General features: G+C 31.1%; 1 protein-coding gene across 1 annotated transcript in view; it reads left to right on the top strand.

Annotated features, from left to right (window-relative positions):
* The first annotated feature begins 215 nt into the window (after positions 1 to 215).
* The window catches only part of LOC143051888 (protogenin B-like), a 56,692-nt gene continuing 38,948 nt past the window's right edge, over positions 216 to 17,959 (top strand). The window contains exons 1-2 of the mRNA XM_076224885.1: positions 216 to 377; positions 14,058 to 14,393. Of these exons, the coding sequence (XP_076081000.1) occupies positions 311 to 377; positions 14,058 to 14,393 (403 nt within the window). The 5' untranslated portion in view covers positions 216 to 310. The remainder of the gene's footprint in view (positions 378 to 14,057; positions 14,394 to 17,959) is intronic.

The following is a 17,959-nucleotide window of genomic DNA, read 5'->3' as shown; positions in this document are numbered from 1 at the left end:
TTTGTGTATTGCTTATTTTATGTTTACAATATTTTGCGCATGCTTAAAGACTATGATTCAATGTTATTATGACTGTTTATGAAATAAATCGTTACAAAAAAATAGTATATATTATTTCATATCGCTATCTTTATCTAATTTCTATCTTTCTCATGATAATCCGGTGGTACTTTCCGGTAATCTCAATGAACAGCGCAAGGCTAAAAGATTACGGGTTGTGACACGGTTCAGTGCGTGTATTCATGCACAGCTCGCAGCTTTTTCACAACAACAATGTAAACTCTTTTTAAATCCTCATGGTTTCTCATTTATGGCGACCCACTGTTTGTATATTGTTGGTATTCTATATGTAGTTTTTTGGATTACACCTGCAAATGGTAAGAATTTACTTATTTAAATAATGAATATAATGTTTACATGAAATTTTGATATCGGTCACCCCGCTCCAACAAAATCAACATGGCCGCAGTTTATTTGTGCCCTCTCTGTTCACCTTTTGGCTTGTCCGAGTTTGACCACACCAAAGACATCAACATTTACTCCAGTCATATTACTAATATTATTCTGGGACACGAAACATGACTCGGAACATTTTGTAATAATTTATGCCAATTTTGTTGGGTCATGTTTTGATTTTTCTCGCGATTTTTTTTTACCACTGAATGGAATTTGTGCTTGATCTCGGTGTCGAGAGGCGAAAATGGGGTCAAGATGAACAAATATTAAAGATATGACGAAAGAGCTATACAAACAAATGGTTGAAAACAAAACAAGATTATTATGTGTGATGATTAACATTTTTATCAAGATTATGTTAAAATTGAACTGTTTATATTGACAAAAATAAAAATTTACGAATTTACAAAAAACATGTGTATTTTATATAAGAATTGAAGAAATAAACAAAAAATTAATTTTACATGGGTAATTGTTTACATGATAATTTTACTACAAAGATTGTTAATAAAATAAAAGATTTTTCGTTTTTGTGATGTTCTGGAAGATGATTGGTTATCCACATATTAATTCATTACAGTTATATAGGTCATCATAGATGGCCTTGGTGACCTTGGTATAAAAGAAGCCATTTTGAGGTCTTTTTTTCAGAATGAAGTTTTAAAAAATGACAAGAATTATTATTGTTTTTTTTTAATCTGCATATATGAACAAAAAAGATTTCTGGAATTTCAAATGAATTTTGGTTAACAAAGTGCAATTTTTTTTTGGCGTTGATAAAGATCATCTGTTGAACGTTATCAGTAAATAAAATAAAAATTAACTATATTTTTATTATTAAATTAAATGCTTCTTAATAGTCTTATTTGCTTATATGTATATTATATAAGTTGTATTAAATTTCATAATAATTTAAATATTGTTTACATGTACACTCAATATTAGTTTACAATGCTAAATTTAGAATACATTTATTCCTTGGAAAAAAACATTACATTATCCTACTCATCTTCTTCCAATTCCTTTATTATAATTAATTGTAGATTATTCATCGATATATACTTCTATCTGATATATAAGCAGAATGAAATAAGAACATCACCTTTTGTTTTAATACATCATACAATTTGTATAACATAAAAAGAAGATGTGGTATGATTGCCAATGAGACAACTCTCCACAACTTGGTAAAAGAGACCAAATGACACAGAAATTAACAACTATACATTTGTAGGTCACTGTAAGGCATTCATCAATGAGCAAAGCCCATATTGCAGAGTCAGCTATAAAAGGCTCTGAAATAAAAGATGTAAAACAATTGATTTAACAAAACTTTTTAAACCGCCTAATTTATAAAGGTCCAAAATAATGAAAAAATAATTATGTAAACAATTATTTAACACAGCAACAAACAACAACCACTGAATAAGAGGCTCTTGACTTGGGACTGGCAGAATGTGGTGGGGTTGCAATGATTATATATCTCATTTTGTAAGTCGTGCAACAGATTTTACTGCATTTTATTATAAAAATAATTAATAAATGTCCCTCTGGTACATGTATCTTTTTTTTAAAGTAAAATATGGTTTCAGTGACTTATTATTCTTCATGTTTGTTATTTTCTAATGTGACAGAAACTCAAGAACACAATTAAGCGACAAATTACATTGTTGCATGATAAACAACTGTCTAAATCAGATCATATAATATTTGGTACTATTTTGAAACAGACTCCAAAAACGCACCTAAAAAAAGATCAAACTCATTAGTCAGAATAACCTGACAACTCAAAAAGACAAACCAAAAGTCCAGAAAACCTTGAAAGCTTACATGTACACAATGTAAGTTAAAACTAAACATTATAATTAGACTAAGTTAACCTGACCTAAAAGGATCCCAGGTGTCCTAGAAGGGTAGGGGTATCCTGCTCCACATGTGCAGTTCTTGAAATTAACACAGGACCGATTGGATATTTTGCTCATGGCAAGATTGCGGTTATGTAATGTAACATCTAAGGAAAAGAAGACAGTATTGTAGCTATGACCATGATGACAATGGAAACCAATAGAATTCCTTTTACATTTGAAAGGGACTACTCATCTTGCTTCAATTTTCCATCATTTTCCAGTGGCAGTCTAAATTTTCCTGACCTGCATCCTGGACAGCCACTTTTACAGGACCTACCTATTATTATTAAATTTGTTCTTGTCCTAAATATGCATGAACTATTTGCCACTGGACATTAAAGCAACCAACAGTCAATTATTCAATCATTGATCTTGCTTTCATGTAGGTTTTCTGTGATTCCAACATTTTAAAGTGTATATGCTAAATGCACTTGTCAAAATAAGCCCAACAATGACAGATTTGAGCCGTTGCTTCTGATACATTTCACATCATGGCAACACCACCTGCACTGTGTCCTGCCACCTACAGGGTTCATAAAAGTTTACTTAAGGTTTTGGTGGCAGATGTAATTCGTTTTCTCATCAGATTTATCATGGGTTCACACTACATGATGTATGGTGGCAACTACAAATGAAAGAACATAAAGTACCTTTAAGATTTATAAATTTGTACATGTATTTGGTACCAAATATATGCTCTTACATTTTACAATTTACTGTAAATTGGCATATTTATTCTTGAGAAATTCCTAATGTTTGCTATAACTTTAAGTAGATATGGCATGTACGTATGGTGGTACATGTACTAACTGTACTTCATTTTCAATATTTTAATCTTGCCAGTTTGTAAAATAGAGTGAGCACTGCTGTCCAACACATTGATCTGTTCTACACATTATTTCAAAACAAGTTTTCTAGTACTTCACTTGATGTGCTCAATCGCTGGAACGGTTGGCTCTGAATGTCAGCATTGTTTCTGTATTTTTTTGTGAGATTTTTAGAGAAATTGCTATTCGATAAATTAGCTGCACAGTTTATAATTTGTTTATATTACCCCAATACTTAAATGTACAAACATGTTACATGTCAGTGTTTTGTTTTAAAGGACCCTGGAGATTTTTTTGAATTTGTTACCATGATTTTCAATGTTACATGTAATTGAAAAGCAACAAATATATATGTACCAGATGTGAGTTTTAGTGTGAAAAGTTCATCAGAAATATTTTTTTGCCTTAAAAAATAGGAAACTACATATGTACACAGTGTTCTCCCCAGGCCCTTAAAGGACCGCGGGCCCGCGATGTATAATTTTCTACCGTGGTGGTATCGTTCTTGCCGCGATGTATAATTTTTCACCGCGGTGCTAAAATTTTCGGTAAAAAAATCATAAATTCCTTGGGGTATTAAATTTCAGATGAAAATTGACCAGTTCAAACCAGTTCAATCCAGTTCTGACAACAAAGATTGTTTACACCACGTGATCGATTTAACTTTTGAGGTTAACCTTGATGATTGGATTTAATCGATGTACATGATTCTTGTGTTTTAGCCGACCGTGCAAGGGCTGTATAGCCAGTCAAGGTCGTTAAAAACTTCCATTTGTGTTGTGTTTTAATTAATTTAGAGATCATAACTTAATGATCACAGACTTATGAGACTTTTGAGGGACAAGCAGACATTTGGTAATTAACTCTATTATTCCAGCCTTTGGTCATAAATGATTTGCGTATTTTATAAACGTGAGTTACTTCCCCTGATTTAGCTTATTACAAAAATGTGCTCCTAAAATATTATCCATCATTTAAAATAGAAATAAAATACAAATTGAATGCAAAATTATATAAGGATGTTACCTCAAGGATGAAAACTTTCTTGGAACATACCAACAAAAATATATTGCAAATTATTTTTGACAATCATACTTTAATTAAAGCACAGACATATTATATTAAATTGGTAGTGTAGCCATTTATTTAATACTGACTGAGCTACGGCTGTATATTCAAACAAGGTTGTTTAAAACTTCCATTTGATATATAGCTGAATAGTATTAAAGAAGTTCAATTTTTAAAAGAAAAAGAAACAACTTTACAATGATTGGAACTCAGCTAGACATGATAACCTTTCACCAGTGTCCACATAGACAATATAAGTATACTTTTTATGTCTATCATGAAATAACACAATAATGATTCTGATAATAATTTTATTGATGTGTCTAAAGCTATGGAAAATAGTATTTAATTTATTAAAGGTTCTGCAATAAAATTTGATCTTGTTTAAAGTTAATTGTTATGGTGTAATCTAACAAAAATGGGGAATGTGTAGTGTAACAGGACAGTATCAGGACAAAATTGGCTTGATCAAAGTATAAAAATGACTGTTTAAAGACTAAAAGTGCTTTCTGTTATTTATTCTTAAAAGATATTAAAGTATACAAACAGTTTGATTTACTTTTTTTTTACCAGTATTTTTTTACCCAAAGTCTACATAACACAGTAAACAAAACAAAAGACAAAAAGGTAATGGCAAAAAAACTAACGAAGAAAAAATAAGCGATGCAACGCGACACAACATATTGTACAAATCATTTCGACACACGTTACCCTGGTGCTATCCAAAAATCCTGGGGAGAACACTGTGTACATGTTCAACATGTAGATTTTTGTACATAATTGTTATTTATGATTTTATATTTCTATCCTTAATATTTTGTAATTGAAAATAAATGTATCCTTAATATTGTTTTAAACTTTTCAACAAAGCGATCAAGTTTATCTTCTTACAACACAACACTCAAACTCTGTTAGTAAATTTTCATAAGAGAATCCCTTTTTTCCTGCCCAAGTTTGACCTCATGCCCAGCAGCCCTGGCTTTTTAATTTGTTTTCATTATTCGATTTGTAAAATTTACCTCTACAGGCCAATAAAATCTATTTAGAATTTCCTCTTTCCCAAAAAAAAAAGGTCTAGGCTCTTTTTATTGTGAAGACTACATTGTATACACAAGGTCACTTTTAAGTTAATTTGTCTTTGAACTTAATGTTAATAAGCATATCAGTATGAAGTTATAACAAAGTTCAAAAACTTGAACGTCAAATTTACCTGAATTTTAAGGTCATAACGGTTGCCTCGAAGAAGTGATCACAAGAAACCCAGTGTTTTGGGGGATAACTATGAAAGGAAAGTGTTCTGTAGATTAGGGTTACTTTCAAAAGCCTGAAAAGGTACCTAACCTCTTCAATATCAATCATAAACATTGCAACAAATATGTAAGTGACATATTGCGAAATAACAGTTCTACAGTGTGGGAATATTTTTTTTATCAGAACAAAATTGAATGTTCTTTTCAAAGAAAATGGATAAACCTTATTAGTAATAAATTAAAAAAGGTATTTATGGTAAGATGTATATTTTTGTATCATTGTAAAAAAACAAACATCATAGTGTGGTGTGCCATTGACCACCTTTGAAGTGTCACCACTTCTCCCTATCGTCTACCCTATGATTTTGAAGTAGTGTGAACCCTGCATGTTTTAAAGTGTACTGCAAAAAAAAAATAATAAATAGATATTTTTTAATGGTTTTAATTGCTGTTTAAGGTTTCCCCTTTTGACATTTCTCTGTTAATCCCTGTTTAAGAACCAGATATGCTTTAAAGAAATAACTTACTCTTGGGCCTTTTATATCTTACATACATGCATATATGTCATGCATGTATTAATAGTTATAATAAATTGGCCCTAAGAATCTTTTTTTTTTCTTTCTCAAAACAGCCTGCTACTAGAAAATGAGGGAAAAGATTTATATACTGTATATATATATATACATGTAGGAAGACATAATAATAACTTCATTGACATAGACACTCTTAATAAAAAGACATTCAAACTGACCCAAGTCCAAAATAAAGTGAAAACAATTGATTATAAACAAAGAACAAACCAAAAGACTAACAATAGTATACAAATATCCACATGGAACACTAAGGCCATAGTTATTTTATTTTTAGTTTTACGAATCCGCCGACCCTAACTTTTGCCGAATTGGAAAAAAAATAAAATTGAAAAACAACAATTTTTTTTAATTTTTTTTTCCGCCCGCCGCGGTGCTTTGTTATAAAAATAAAATAATTTGGTTTTTAGTTGTATTTTTCGATCCGACTCTGCACAGCGCTTGAAAGAATAGGAATTTACGCTTAGCGATCGATGTTAGAAAGGACTTGAATGTTTTTGGCCACCATGGTGCGGTGGTTCCGCGTATATAGTTGGTTTTGATTTTGAACTTGCGGTTATCAAAAACAAAGTAAAAGGGGAGTCTGATACATCTATTGGCCAAATTTGTATCAAGATAAAGTCATTGTCAGGGAATCCTTGTCCTGTGAAAGTCTTATGGAGGTGACTTATTATCATTTATCCAGGTATGTATTTTTAAATTAGAATTTCATCAAGATGAAAAGCAATTCTTAAATATGAAAGTATGCAACATTTATGTGTTGGTGAAATGCATGAAAACAATATTTATAGCTGTAATTTTGTAGTAGTTTCTATCTGAGATTTTTTTCTTATATGTGAAAAAAAAAAACATTAATTTAGTAGCGAATACTGCAATAGCAAACAGTCCACTGTGACTGAATCTTAGTTACTTAGGATAGTCTGTCCAACCTGGCCCCAGGATAACATTTGTATTTTTTCCTAGAGGAGGGAATCAAAACCCTCATACACAAACATGATTGGAGTCTCAAACAATTTTGGAATCTAAATTGTATTTTTCAGTTTAAAACAAAATTCCTATTTTATATATATATATAAATATATTAAAAGTGTACAAGGCAGAAAAAGTGGTATGATATGATTGAATCACTGGCATGAATGAAACAATTTCTGAGATTTTTTTCATCTTTTATTTTAAATAGGTATCACACAGGTTTTCAATGATGTTTGCTTTTTTGCGGGGACTTTGAAGACATTGCAAACAATCCTGAAATAGTTCAGCTGAAGGAAGACTTCAGTATTGTGCGGCCCATATACAAAGGATGCATTGGAAGAAAATGAAACCTGCGACCAGGAATACCAAAAAAGTTAAAAAGTCCAAAAATGAACATTGAACTGTCATTGTCTGACATACATGTCTGTTGTATTGTAAAAAATAAATAAAAAAAGTATTTATACTTGAATTAAAAGTTGTTTTAACAGATAAAGTACATAGATACTGACATATTAAAGAGTATTAAATCAATCCATGGTCACAGCACAAGCGCATGTCATCATTTGTGAAGTTCTGCAGTTTGTTTTTGGAATGTGTTTTGTTTTGGAAGTTTTTTTTTTTCTTCCTCCTACCCATTCTTTTCTTAATAGGTGTCCGTAAAACAAAATAAATAAAAAAAAAGAAAATCTTGATTTTTTTTTTTTTTTTTTTCGTCCTCCTACCCATTGGTTTTGTAAGAAAATTTCGTAAAACTAAAAATATAATAACTATGGCCTAAAGACTTAAAAGCAGCAGGAACCCCACCAAAAACCAGGGTGGTGATCTCGTAAGCAAGGAATAAGTTTTGAAACAGAATTCATTCTATCTGTGAAAGTATCATTTAAAAGGAAAGATTATATCATTTAAAACATTTTCTTTCTGTATTTTCATTCAATAATCAATGAGGTCTATAAATAGAACTCTATAATAGGGTTAAAAGGTTAGTGAAAGGGACAAGTTATGCAATTTATTAGTAGTATTCAGTGTTCAAAATTGATTTTAACCTGAAATTGACCTTTGCTCATTGGATGACCATTAAGAAACAGCTTTGGTCATTCACCTTAGCCTCAGTTTGAATAATGACCTCTTGACCGTTAGACAGAAGCATCTCTGTGATGAAGAATGTTAGGACATTGAGTACATTGTTCACAATCAGGAAAGATAACTCATGTAGTTAGTTATATGTGGTGGGATTTTATTGTATTAGAATATGCATCATTAAAAATAGGAATTGTACATTATTTAAAATTCCCAAAGTTGTCAATGGTCTGTCTTATATATATATCTCCAGTTATATTACTCTAAATTATCATCCTGTGATATAAACCATATACCAGGATACATTTTGGCCATGTTTTGTGTTACATGGGTTACGTATTGAAAAAAAATACCTTGTTTTTATACGACCGCAAATTTTGAAAAAATTTTTGTCGTATATTGCTATCACGTTGGCGTCGTCGTCGTCGTCGTCGTCCGGCGTCCGAATACTTTTAGTTTTCGCACTCTAACTTTAGTAAAAGTGAATGGAAATCTATGAAATTTTAACACAAGGTTTATGACCACAAAAGGAAGGTTGGTATTGATTTTGGGAGTTTTGGTCCCAACATTTTAGGAATTAGGGGCCAAAAAGGGCCCAAATAAGCATTTTCTTGGTTTTCGCACTATAACTTTAGTTTAAGTTAATAGAAATCTATGAAATTTTGACACAAGGTTTATGACCACAAAAGAACGGTTGGGATTGATTTTGGGAGTTTTGGTCTCAACAGTTTAGGAATTAGGGGCCAAAAAAGGGCCCAAATAAGCATTATTCTTGGTTTTCGCACAATAACATTAGTTTAAGTAAATAGAAATCAATGAAATTTAAACACAATGTTAATGACTACAAAAGGAAGGTTGGTATTGATTTTGGGAGTTTAGGTCCCAACAGTTTAGGAATTAGGGGCCAAAAAGGGACCCAAATAAGCATTTTTCTTGGTTTTCGCACCATAACGTTAGTATAAGTAAATAGAAATCTATGAAATTTAAACACAAGGTTTATGACCATAAAAGAAAGGTTGGGTTTGATTTTGGGAGTTTTGGTCCCAACATAATAAGGGGCCCAAAGGGTCCAAAATTAAACTTTTGTTTGATTTCATCAAAATTGAATAATTGGGGTTCTTTGATATGCTGAATCTAACTGTCATGACCGTGTATGTAGATTCTTAACTTTTGGTCCCGTTTTCAAATTGGTCTACATTAAGGTCCAAAGGGTCCAAAATTAAACTTAGTTTGATTTTGACAAACAATGAATCAGTTAGGTTCTTTGATATGCTGAATCTAAAAATGTACTTAGATTCTTGATTATTGGCCCAGTTTTCAAGTTGGTCCAAATCGGGGTCCAAAATTAAACTTTGTTTGATTTCATCAAAAATTGAATAAATGGGGTTCTTTGATATACCAAATCTAACTGTGTATGTAGATTCTTCATTTTTATACGACCGCAAATTTTGAAAAAATTTTCGTCGTATATTGCTATCACGTTGGCGTCTGCGTCGTCGTCGTCGTCGTCGTCGTCCGGCGTCCGAATACTTTTAGTTTTCGCACTCTAACTTTAGTAAAAGTGAATAGAAATCTATGAAATTTTAACACAAGGTTTATGACCATAAAAGGAAGGTTGGTATTGATTTTGGGAGTTTTGGTCCCAACATTTTAGGAATAAGGGGCCAAAAAGGGCCCAAATAAGCATTTTCTTGGTTTTCGCACCATAACTTTAGTTTAAGTTAATAGAAATCTATGAAATTTTGACACAAGGTTTATGACCACAAAAGAAAGATTGGGATTGATTTTGGGAGTTTTGGTTTCAATAGTTTAGGAATAAGGGGCCAATAAAGGGCCCAAATAAGCATTTTTCTTGGTTTTTGCACAATAACCTTAGGTTAAGTAAATGGAAATCTATGAAATTTAAACACAATGTTTATGACCACAAAAGGAAGGTTGGTATTTATTTTGGGAGTTTAGGACCCAACAGATTAGGAATTAGGGGCCAAAAAGGGACCCAAATAAGCATTTTTCTTGGTTTTCGCACTATAATGTTAGTATAAGTAAATACAAATCTATGAAATTTAAACACAAGGCTTATGACCATAAAAGGAAGGTTGGTATTGATTTTGGGAGTTTTGGTCCCAACTGTTTAGGAAAAAGGGGCCCAAAGGGTCCAAAATTAAACTTTGTTTGATTTCATCAAAATTGAATAATTGGGGTTCTTTGATATGCCGAATCTAACTGTATATGTAGATTCTCAACTTTTGGTCCCGTTTTCAAATTGGTCTACATTAAGGTCCAAAGGGTCCAAAATTAAACTTTGTTTGATTTCATCAAAAATTGAATCCTTGGGGTTCTTTGATATGCCAAATCTAACTGTGTATGTAGATTCTTCATTTTTGGTCCTGTTTTCAAATTTCAAATTCTACATTAAAGTCCAAAGGGTCCAAAATTAAACTAAGTTTGATTTTAACAAAAATTGAATTCTTGGGCCTCTTTGATATGCTGAATCTAAACATGTACTTAGATTTTTGATTATGGGCCCAGTTTTCAAGTTGGTCCAAATCAGGATCTAAAATTATTATATTAAGTATTGTGCAATAGCAAGTCTTTTCAATTGCACAGTATTGTGCAATGGCAAGAAATATCTAATTGCACAATATTGTGAAATAGCAAATTTTTTTTTAATTAGAGTTATCTTTCTTTGTCCAGAATAGTAAGCAAGAAATATCCTATTTGTGCAATAGCAAGAATTTTTTTTAATTGGAGTTATCTTTCTTTGTCCAGAATCAACTTAAATCTTTGTTATATACAATATACAATGTATATACAATTTTTTACTACCAACTGATAAATTTAAATAATCTTTACCATTCAGTGATAACAAGCAGTTTTTTTACATCTTAATATTTTATGATGTATTTAAATGAGTAGTTATTGTTGCAAACTCCATTAGAAATTTGAATTGATATCAGTTTTGAAAAAGGGAAACGGGGATGTGAAAAAAAAGGGGGGGGGGTTAAATTTTTCTCATTTCAGATTTCATAAATAAAAAGAAAATTTCTTCAAACATTTTTTTGAGAGGATTAATATTCAACAGCATAGTGATTTGCTCAAAGGCAAAAAAAACCTTTTAAGTTCATTAGACCACATTCATTCTGTGTCAGAAACCTATGCTGTGTCAACTATTTAATTTTAGATTTAAAAAGTTTGAAGAAGAAATCTTTAATTGATTTGTAAAATCTTGGCATTTGTTTTGTGTAAAAAAAAACCATGTAATGTCAAAAATTTGATCACAATCCAAATTCAGAGCTGTATCATGCTTGAATGTTTTGTCCATACTTGCCCCAACTGTTCAGGGTTCGACCTCTGCGGTCGTATAAAGCTGCGCCCTGCGGAGCACCTGGTTGGTCCTGTTTTCAAATTGGTCTACACTAAAGTCCAAAGGGTCCAAAATTAAACTTAGTCTGATTTTAACAAAAATTGAAATCTTGAAGTTCTTTGATATGCTGAATCCAAAAATGTACTTAGATTTTTTATTATGGGCCCAGTTTTCAAGTTGGTCCAAATCAGGATCTAAAATTATTATATTAAGTATTGTGCAATAGCAAGTCTTTTCAATTGCACAGTATTGCGCAATGACAAGAAATATCTAATTGCACAATATTGTGAAATATCAAATTTTTTTTTAATTAGAGTTATCTTTCTTTGTCCAGAATCAACTTAAATCTTTGTTATATACAATATACAATGTATATTCACTTTTTACTACCAACTGATAAATTAAAATAATCTTTACCATTCAGTGATAACAAGCAGTTTTTTTACATCTTAATATTTTATGATGTATTTAAATGAGTAGTTATTGTTGCAAACTCCATTAGAAATTTTAATTGAGATTAGTTTTGGAATAAGGGAAAGGGGGATGTGATTAAAAAAATTGGGTTCAATTTTTCTCATTTGAAATTTCATAAATAAAAAAGAAAATTTCTTCAAACATTTTTTTGAGAGGATTAATATTCAACAGCATAGTGAATTGCTCTAAGAGAAACAAAAATTTTAAGTTCATTAGAACACATTCATTCTGTGTCAGAAACCTATGCTGTGTCAACTATTTAATCACAATCCAAATTTAGAGCTGAATCCAGCTTGAATGTTGTGTCCATACTTGCCCTAACCGTTCAGGGTTCAACCTCTGCGGTCGTATAAAGCTACGCCCTGCGGAGCATCTGGTTTTCCTATTGAACCTAATTTTGTGGTAATCTATCCTCAAATAGAAATAAATATTATCTTATCTATATACAGTTTATATTAGTATAAAGCATATGAAATATAAAGCACAAAATGCTCCTTGCTATTTTAAAAATTCAGTGCTGTCATGTTGTAGTACTGTACATCTATGTTGTACAAAAAATGATGTAGTTTGCAGATTGCAGGAGGTGGCTTTTGGGCTGTTCTGTGTAGATTTTCACTTCTAATCCATGTTTCAAATTAGTACATTTATTTTGGAGCTGATTTAATTATATTTAAAAATGAATGGATTTTTCATTGTCATATAGCAGATATGTCCAAAATTTTACTAGTCTTTTGCATATATAATTTGACTATTGGTCCACAATTGTACCAGTCTTTTGCATTTAACTCTTGGTCCAATATTTTTCTAGTCTTTTGTATTTAACTCTTGGTCCAATATTTTTCTAGTCTTTTGTATTTAACTCTTGGTCCAATATTTTTCTAGTCTTTTGCATTTGACTATTGGTCCAATATTTTTCTAGTCTTATGCATTTAACTCTTGGTCCAATATTTTTCTGGTCTTTTGTATTTAACTCTTGGTCCAATATTTTTCTAGTCTTTTGTATTTAACTCTTGGTCCAATATTTTTCTAGTCTTATGCATTTAACTCTTGGTCCAATATTTTTCTGGTCTTTTGTATTTAACTCTTGGTCCAATATTTTTCTAGTCTTTTGCATTTGACTATTGGTCCAATATTTTTCTAGTCTTATGCATTTAACTCTTAGTCCAATATTTTTCTGGTCTTTTGTATTTAACTCTTGGTCCAATATTTTTCTAGTCTTTTGCATTTGACTCTTGGTCCAATATTTTTCTGGTCTTTTGTATTTAACTCTTGGTCCAATATTTTTCTAGTCTTTTGCATTTGACTAGTGACTAATAGTGCAAACTGTTCTTCTTGTTTAAATATTTATTGCTGATGTATATTGTCTTGAACTTGTATTCACGCTGTATATTTGACCACCTAACAGAAATTTTACCAGAACTTAGTTATAAATAATGTCATGATATACATTCCAGTTGGAACAAATATTCTTTACCCTAGGCCTTTTTTCTTTAAGACCAAATAAAAAAGTATATGTGTGGTTCCAGTTACATCTGAAAAATGTTAGGGTAGGTAGGGGATTTTTTTTATTTTATGTTGTTTTTTTTACATTGAGTCTATGGGAGCAACATTCTGACTTTAACAGTGCTTAATGAAAAATGACAATAAAATCTTTAGGGTAGGCTATTTTTAAGCCGAAAAAGTAGGGACGGTAGGGTTACTCAATACTGGAACCACACATATATTTTTATTTGGCCTTAGGAACAAGTACTGTTATAAAGGGGTGTTCCTAAGGTTTTGAACACCAGAATTTGCATATTACTGGCACAATTTCAGTATTTTACAATAAAAATGAAAGTGTAAGCCAGCATACATGTATTTCTCTCATGTACCACCAGGTGAAAAAAGATTTTGAGAACTCTGCTGCAATATTTGTCCCACTGGAAATAATATTAGAGAATATTTTTTCCACTTGAAACTTACATTAATTTCGTGACAACATCAACCAGATCATGGCAGATGTTAAATATGATATGAACTTTTGTATTTAGTTATGCAAATATTAACCTTAATTATTTTTGTTTGTATCACAGGGAACAATGGGAAAGATGAACCACTGTTATCAGGGTTAGTGGTCAACAGTCAGGACGGCCACCATGTTGTGGCACAGAAGAACGGCAAACTTTTGTTGAACTGTTCGGTGGAGGTGAAGTCCTCAGAGAATGGTGTTCCTAATATAACGTGGAGGAAGGATGGTGTTTTATTAGACTTTGACAATCGTATACAGAAAGTACAGAATGGGTCCCTGTACTTTAAACGTGTATGGCATAAAAAGAAGAAGAATATATCTGACGAGGGAATGTATGAGTGTTTAGTACAGAATAAAATAGGCAGCATTATAGCTAGACGGGTCACTCTTGAAGTAGCAAGTAAGTACATCTATCTACAATGTTAAGTACAGAATAAAATAGGCAGCATATATTATAGCAACAGTCTAATCTATATTAAACAAGAGAAACATTTAGGAACTACAGCAACAAACGACTACCACTGAACATCATGTTCCTGACTTACAACAGGTGCAAACAAATGCAGCGTCTATTTCTTTTGTTTACCAATTGTTGTCAATTCAGGGGTGTGGAAATATTTGTTGTAACCACTTGTCCCCGGGCAAGTGAAATTGTAAATTTTACTTGTCCGGAAGAAAAATTACTTGCCCTGATTTCTTAATGAATTTAGAAAGTGGAAGATGTATTTTACTGTAAACGTGTATGTTTCTTAAACAGTTTTTAAACAAAATTGAAATGGTATTCATGGTCTTTGTTTGTATATTAGAGTGATCAAAAGATAAGTGGAGTATAAGTAGACCACTATGAGCTATAAAAAAAACAACAAAAAACAGCTCTAAATTAAAGAATCTAGAGGCAAATATTGCAATGTTTTTCAATGCTAGCTTACATGAACCTGGGAGATTATATCATGGCTTATATTTTCTTTACTGTGAGTCAGTGCAGAGTTTTAAAGTTAATGAAGGGATGAAAACCAAATAATTGATGAATTACTGAATTGTTGTTTGTACCCCCAAAAAAACTATTGGTGGACCAATTGTAAATTTGAGATTTATTTTAGATACCTAAGCGAAATCAAAATTTTATAGAACTTTAAAATCCTCTATTCGTTTTTTTTTCTCATGATATTTGCACTTTGCCGCCTCTGATTTCCATTTCTTGAATTCCGAGCGATGACCTATCTTAAGATGCTTATCCATCTCGACCGGTCATTTAGTTTTCATTTTGAGAAATCAGTCTTCGAAATTAATAATGACCATTTTTGGTGACCCGTTGCTATAAGCTGTTCAACGTCAATCCCGGATCAATGGGAAAAAAATATAGAATATGAATGAAACCTGGATTTTCTTACTTATTTTTTTTGTTTGATAATCGATCTGTCTTGATAATTGATTGAGTTTTACTAAAACATGTTGTTTTCTTCTTGTTATTTGATATTTTTTCTACTTTTGTGAATGGATTTTGGGGACTTTTCTATATGATTATATGAATCAATAATGTCAAGCATAATTTTTTTAATTGTCCATGGGCAACAAATTAAAGACACAAAAAATTGCTTGTCCGGTCGATCAACTGTACAAGTTGGGCGAGTCGGGCATAGCATTTCCACACCCCTGCAATTTTATGATATTTTGTTTGAATCTCATACAAGTAAGAGGTTTAGTAAGCTATAAAACCTAATTCAATCCACCATTTTCTGCATAAGGAAATGCCTGTACCAAGTCAGAAAAATTACAGTTGTTTTCGATTCGTTTGATATGTTTGAGCTTTCTTTTTGCCATATTTGATAAGGGACTTTCCAATTGGAATTTTCTGTGGAGTTCAGTATTTTTGTAATTTTCCTTTTTACATTATTTTGAGTTCACTCGTGCGACCTCAAGGAAAGAAAATATCACCTTACATACATGTAGAAGTTGTCATACAAAAGGCTCTTAACAAATACATCTTAAAAGGTAGAGATGTTAGGAAAATAGTTCTCCTTGAAGTCTCCCTTTCCAGATCCAGGGAGAAGTTAATTCTCCCTCAAGTTCTAAAGTGTGATGAAAATATATACAACATGTATTTGTCATGTTTATAAATAGATTTTTATTATTGACCAATCAGATCTTTTTTTGTTAAACAAGCAATTGTTCATGCAAAGGCATGAAATGGGATAGTCGACATGGTCAAGGTCGTCAGAAATCACCCTCATCATCTTTTCCCTCAACTCTTACCCAGAAAAATGGAAAAAAGTATTTAAGAAAAATATTTTATTAAATCAATGATAATCTACACAATTACGCAAAAGAAAAAATATTAGTGTTTTTCTGGTTGGCCATTCCAACTGACCCTAACTTTAAAAAAAATCTTTTATCTAATCTCATCATCAGTGATCATGGCTCATGTCATTTTCTTGTTCATTTCAAAACATTAACCCAAATGATTAGTCGATCAAAAACAAAAATTAAAAACAGGGCCATTATGAATTTAAATTGGGCGAGTTTGGATTTAATTCTAATGATATTGACCAAACTGACGTCAAACACTTAAACTGATTTGCAAAACCCCCTTTTATAATGTTTTTGCAAAACATTTTCGTTAAAAAATATTTTATCTTCACTGAACATGTTGAAATAAACCTTTAACCAGTGGTTGAACTGACGATCCTTATTATCTCATAGTGTTTATATAATTTGTTGAGGTTAAAATCCAAAATGCATGAAATTGTTGAATGAACCCTTTAATTGATGTTTCATTCTTTATTTACAACTGAATTTTATTTTAAAATCACATTGAATTGGAATTTTTATAGCCTAAGAAAAATCAATACCACATCTCCCAAGTCAAAATCCTATAAATTAACACATTTTTCTATCCGAACATTCTTAAACGGATTAGAAGGGCAAACATAAAGTTTAATTCCTTTTAAGCTATGTTTTTACATTTTCAATTTTTAAACCTCTATAATCTTAAATCAAATATTTGTAAACAAAGAGTAAATAGTTGCCCTTTATGTCGCCCCATAATTCTCTGATGTGTGACCCATTCAGCAAAGGTCACATCAGGTTATTTACATGAAGAAGAATATGATTTATAATACATTTGTAAATAGAACATTTTTTGCAACTTAAAAAGAAAGAAGGGTATTTTATTTATGTTTCTGTAATGATTAACATCATAATTAGGATAGAACTGATATAGATTGCAGAATATTCCAGTGCACAGAGAAGGGACTATTTTTTTTTATTTGTGGGTCAGCTTATGGCTGAAATAGTGCCAAGGTGTTGAGGTACTGGTAGGGAATAGGTGTTGGCTCAAATAACAAAAACATGTTCATTAGTTAATAAAGAGGTTAATATAACAACATCTTTTCTTTAGCCACAAAAAATATTCAAGTCTTCATGGGATAAATAATTAAGTAGTTCTGAGGCCTTTTTAGGAGAAAAAAATAGTTGAAAATATTTTTTTGCTAGTAATTTTCTGAAGATTGGTCACTAAAAACATTAGAAATGTGTGATTGAGTGTTTTGTATAGTTCGTACCATCTGTAAATTCTAAACAGCTGTAACAAAAAAAATAATTGAATAAATAAATATGTCAAAATGCATAATTTGACATTTTTATTTTCATGAATTATAATAATATATTAATAAATATTAATATTGAACATTGTGAAAAACTACATGAAAGGTAATATTATACAGGTTGTACTTATTAAGGAATTTTTGTTTTTTTTTATACTTGCATGTAAATATGTAATAATTCAATGATTGCACACATTTTGTACCACAAGCCTATTTTCTTGATGTCAACATGACCTTCAAAGATTGCTGATTGACATGTGACCTTGTGGGTGTTTATAGAAATAGAGGGTGCATCATTATAATTAATTTAATTGTTTTACCAGTATTATAAGAGAAAAAGATGAGAATGATTATTTAGTTTTAT

The sequence above is a fragment of the Mytilus galloprovincialis genome, chromosome 11, assembly GCF_965363235.1.
Source record: "Mytilus galloprovincialis chromosome 11, xbMytGall1.hap1.1, whole genome shotgun sequence".
In the NCBI taxonomy this organism is placed as follows: Eukaryota; Metazoa; Mollusca; class Bivalvia; order Mytilida; family Mytilidae; genus Mytilus; species Mytilus galloprovincialis.
Note: the sequence above shows the minus strand (reverse complement) of the source record. Positions and strands in the feature narration are given on the sequence as shown.